This window comes from Oncorhynchus gorbuscha, linkage group LG11 (genome assembly GCF_021184085.1).
Source record: "Oncorhynchus gorbuscha isolate QuinsamMale2020 ecotype Even-year linkage group LG11, OgorEven_v1.0, whole genome shotgun sequence".
Taxonomy (NCBI): domain Eukaryota; kingdom Metazoa; phylum Chordata; class Actinopteri; order Salmoniformes; family Salmonidae; genus Oncorhynchus; species Oncorhynchus gorbuscha.
In genome coordinates this window covers 85,188,937-85,192,240 of record NC_060183.1, presented here as the reverse complement: position 1 = coordinate 85,192,240, position 3,304 = coordinate 85,188,937, and the positions used below count along the sequence as shown (strand labels likewise).

The window sequence follows — 3,304 nt, the reverse complement described above, 5'->3', positions numbered from 1 at the left end:
AAGGAGAGCAGTGACCTCAGGTCTCCCCAACGGAAGCCAGAGGTAGGGGGAGCAGTGACCTCAGGTCTCCTCACTGGAAGCCAGAGGTAAGGAGAGCAGTGACCTCAGGTCTCCCCAACGGAAGCCAGAGGTAGGGGGAGCAGTGACCTCAGGTCTCCTCACTGGAAGCCAGAGGTAGGGGGAGCAGTGACCTCAGGTCTCCTCACTGGAAGCCAGAGGTAGGGGGAGCAGTGACCTCAGGTCTCCTCACTGGAAGCCAGAGGTAGGGGGAGCAGTGACCTCAGGTCTCCCCAACGGAAGCCAGAGGTAGGGGGAGCAGTGACCTCAGGTCTCCTCACTGGAAGCCAGAGGTAGGGGGAGCGGGGGAATCTATCAAATAGCGCACCTGTGCAATTAGTTGTGTAATTTAGTCTGGTGTGTTTCTTGTTTGAAGTGCAATAATTAGGTTCTCTTCTTTATAAGTGTGTTATTCTATTTGTGTGGATTTGTGCAATTTTGTTTTATTTATGTATTGTTTCTTAGCAATAAGATAAGAGTAATAATTCAATTCGCTTTTTTATTTTGTATTTATATACTACATTTACATTACATTTAAGTCATTTAGCAGACGCTCTTATCCAGAGCGACTTACAAACTACAATTTGTTTCTCTTTGACTTGGTTACTTTTTGATATTTATGGGTCTTATTTTTGTATATATATTTATATAGTTTTAAATGTTTGAATTATTTATTTGTGCTGATCCTAATGTCTGAATAAAAACTTAGTTAGTATTACAGTCAGATTGGTGCTTTTTTGATGGGGACGCTGATTGGTTCGCCCAGGGAGCAATACTGGCTAGAACCGCCACAGACCGTTATAGAGCAACTATTATATTGTTCAGTGTTATGTAGTGGCTTTGCTGGCAAGCATCTAACAAAATGGGGGAGCTTGCCCCACCAAGATTTACATGGTAAAATCGCCACTGGATAAAACATTGCCTTTATAGAGCTGATATATATGGTCCCGCGGTGGCGCAGGGGACACACTCTTCACACTGTTCCTCCCAACCCCTTGCGGAGGCTGCATTCACGGTAAACGCTGCATATCGGCTCAAACGAAAATTACCTTTACATTTCTTGTGCGCAATCTGTAACTCTTCAGCGACACGAATTGAATACAGATCTACTGACATCGAAATAGTTGTAAAGACAAAACCATTGAACCAAAGAGATTGTATTCATTCATGTGGAAATGTTACTAGTGCAGAATAAATATTGTCCCTGAGCTAACTTCCCTAAACTGTCGTCCCAGTCCCATCCAGTCTTTTGTCATCATGTACGTAGCCTACTCGGCGGCTCTGTTTGAAACACGGAACTACTGTAGGAGGTGAATGGGTAGGGTCGTGATTTGCACGTTTCAACAGACTCGGGTGGCAGTCCTTGGTGAAGTTTGGCGCCGGGGTCAGAGAGTTACACCGACTCTGGTGGGTGCTGTTGTTTCACCACCTGTTGATTTTTATCGGGACTAATCATGTTGCCCTTGGGGACACTGCGTAAACGCATCGAGCCAGTGGTCCTATGTGCCCAAATAGCGAGCGCGTTTTTCGACACCGGCTTGCAGATGGTGGTAAAAGAACAATGCGCCATTGCGACCGATGCGCTTCATCCAACCCCCACTGAGGACAGCCGGCAGAAAGCTATGTCCAACTTTTACATGATATATAATATGCTGTCCAAGTTCGTTCCGATCCTACCCGCCATTATCTTAGCCAAGGTAAGTCAGCAATTTTTCGATTGGAAATTTAACAAATAGTGTTAAACTAACAAGCCAAACAGTGTTGTGTCCCTCACAACATGAGTGTTGTAAATTCCGATTTAAAAAGTGCTACACAGGATTTTCTTTCTTAATTTTTTCCCATTGTAATTTCTGAAAATGTCCATAATATCTCTAGCGGTTTAAAGTGAAGTGTTTGACAGTATTACTTACCCGACAGTATTGTGATTGGCGGTGATATTCGGATATTGATTTGTCCGACCAGAGCAGCATCTTTTGTCAAACAAGCCGTTCTGACTTTGTGGCTGTGTTATCGAGTGAAAATTGCTAATTTCCTGCTTGCTAAAATTCTACTCTGTTCGCTGAATTTCAATACCATACAATTACAGCCTAGTTTTGCACTATCACAGGGGTCTGAAACTCCTGGTTTGCAGGCCGTATCAGCAAGTCCCATTATGATGGCTTGCAAAGAGTTATATATTTCCTATTGGAATCCAGCCAGAGTTAAGATAGCACACCACTGAAACTTTTAAATACGTGCAACTGCAGTTAGAATGACTGCCAAGGTAGGGAAGATCGATAAATGAGACCATCTAAACCATCTAAACTGGAACAACTTTCTCAACGGGTGAAGTAAGTCCAACAACTTACAGATTGGATTCATTTAGAAATGTTTGTTATTTATCTTTATGTAGTGTAATATCAATCAATCAATCAATGTGCAGAAACATAGATAAAACAAATAAAATACAATTCTATAAAGCAACATGAAACAAAGTATGCTGGACAATATGATGAGACCCCTCCCATATGATGAGACCCCTCCCATATGATGAGACCCCTCCCATATGATGAGACCCCTCCCATATGATGAGACCCCTCCCATATCTTTTTCACCCAAAGAATTAACGGAAATGAACTCAACACAGTCAACAAAACTTAATTTATTCCCTGCAGGTGGTTTTAATTTCAATCCCACTGGTGTAAACCCCACTAGAATCAACACTCAGATATAACCCTGGTGTTAACCCCACTAGAATCAACACTCAGATATAACCCTGGTGTAAACCCCACTAGAATCAACACTCAGATATAACTCTGGGGTTAACCCCACTAGAATCAACACTCAGATATAACCCTGGTGTAAACCCCACTAGAATCAACACTCAGATATACCACTGGTGTTAACCCCACTCGAATCAACACTCAGATATAACACGTTTTGCCTCAACACCGAGATTTAAACAGCCACACATTTTCTGTGTAGACTTTGTGTTTGGAAATCCTTGACAGTCTTTACTTTATACCCTACTGTTGTAACCTACTTAAATTGCTGAAGCATATTAAGTCTGATGAAATGCTTTCACTCATTCATTTGTTAATTCATTCATTCGTTCATCCATCCAAGGTAGGGGACCTGGGGTACCGGAAGATCCCCATGGTGATCCCCCTGGTGGGTTACCTGGTCTCCAGGGTGGTCCTGCTCCTGGTCATAGTGATGGATCTCCCGATACAGGCTATGTTCGGCGGGGTGGTGGTCCACGGACTCA

General features: G+C 43.1%; 1 protein-coding gene across 1 annotated transcript in view; it reads left to right on the top strand.

Annotated features, from left to right (window-relative positions):
* Positions 1-1,294: 1,294 nt before the first annotated feature.
* The window catches only part of LOC124047988 (thymic stromal cotransporter homolog), a 27,382-nt gene continuing 25,372 nt past the window's right edge, over positions 1,295-3,304 (top strand). The window contains exons 1-2 of the mRNA XM_046368350.1: positions 1,295-1,754; positions 3,163-3,304. The exon at positions 3,163-3,304 is cut by the window's right edge and continues 440 nt beyond it. Coding sequence (XP_046224306.1) covers positions 1,512-1,754; positions 3,163-3,304 — 385 coding nt within the window. The 5' untranslated portion in view covers positions 1,295-1,511. The remainder of the gene's footprint in view (positions 1,755-3,162) is intronic.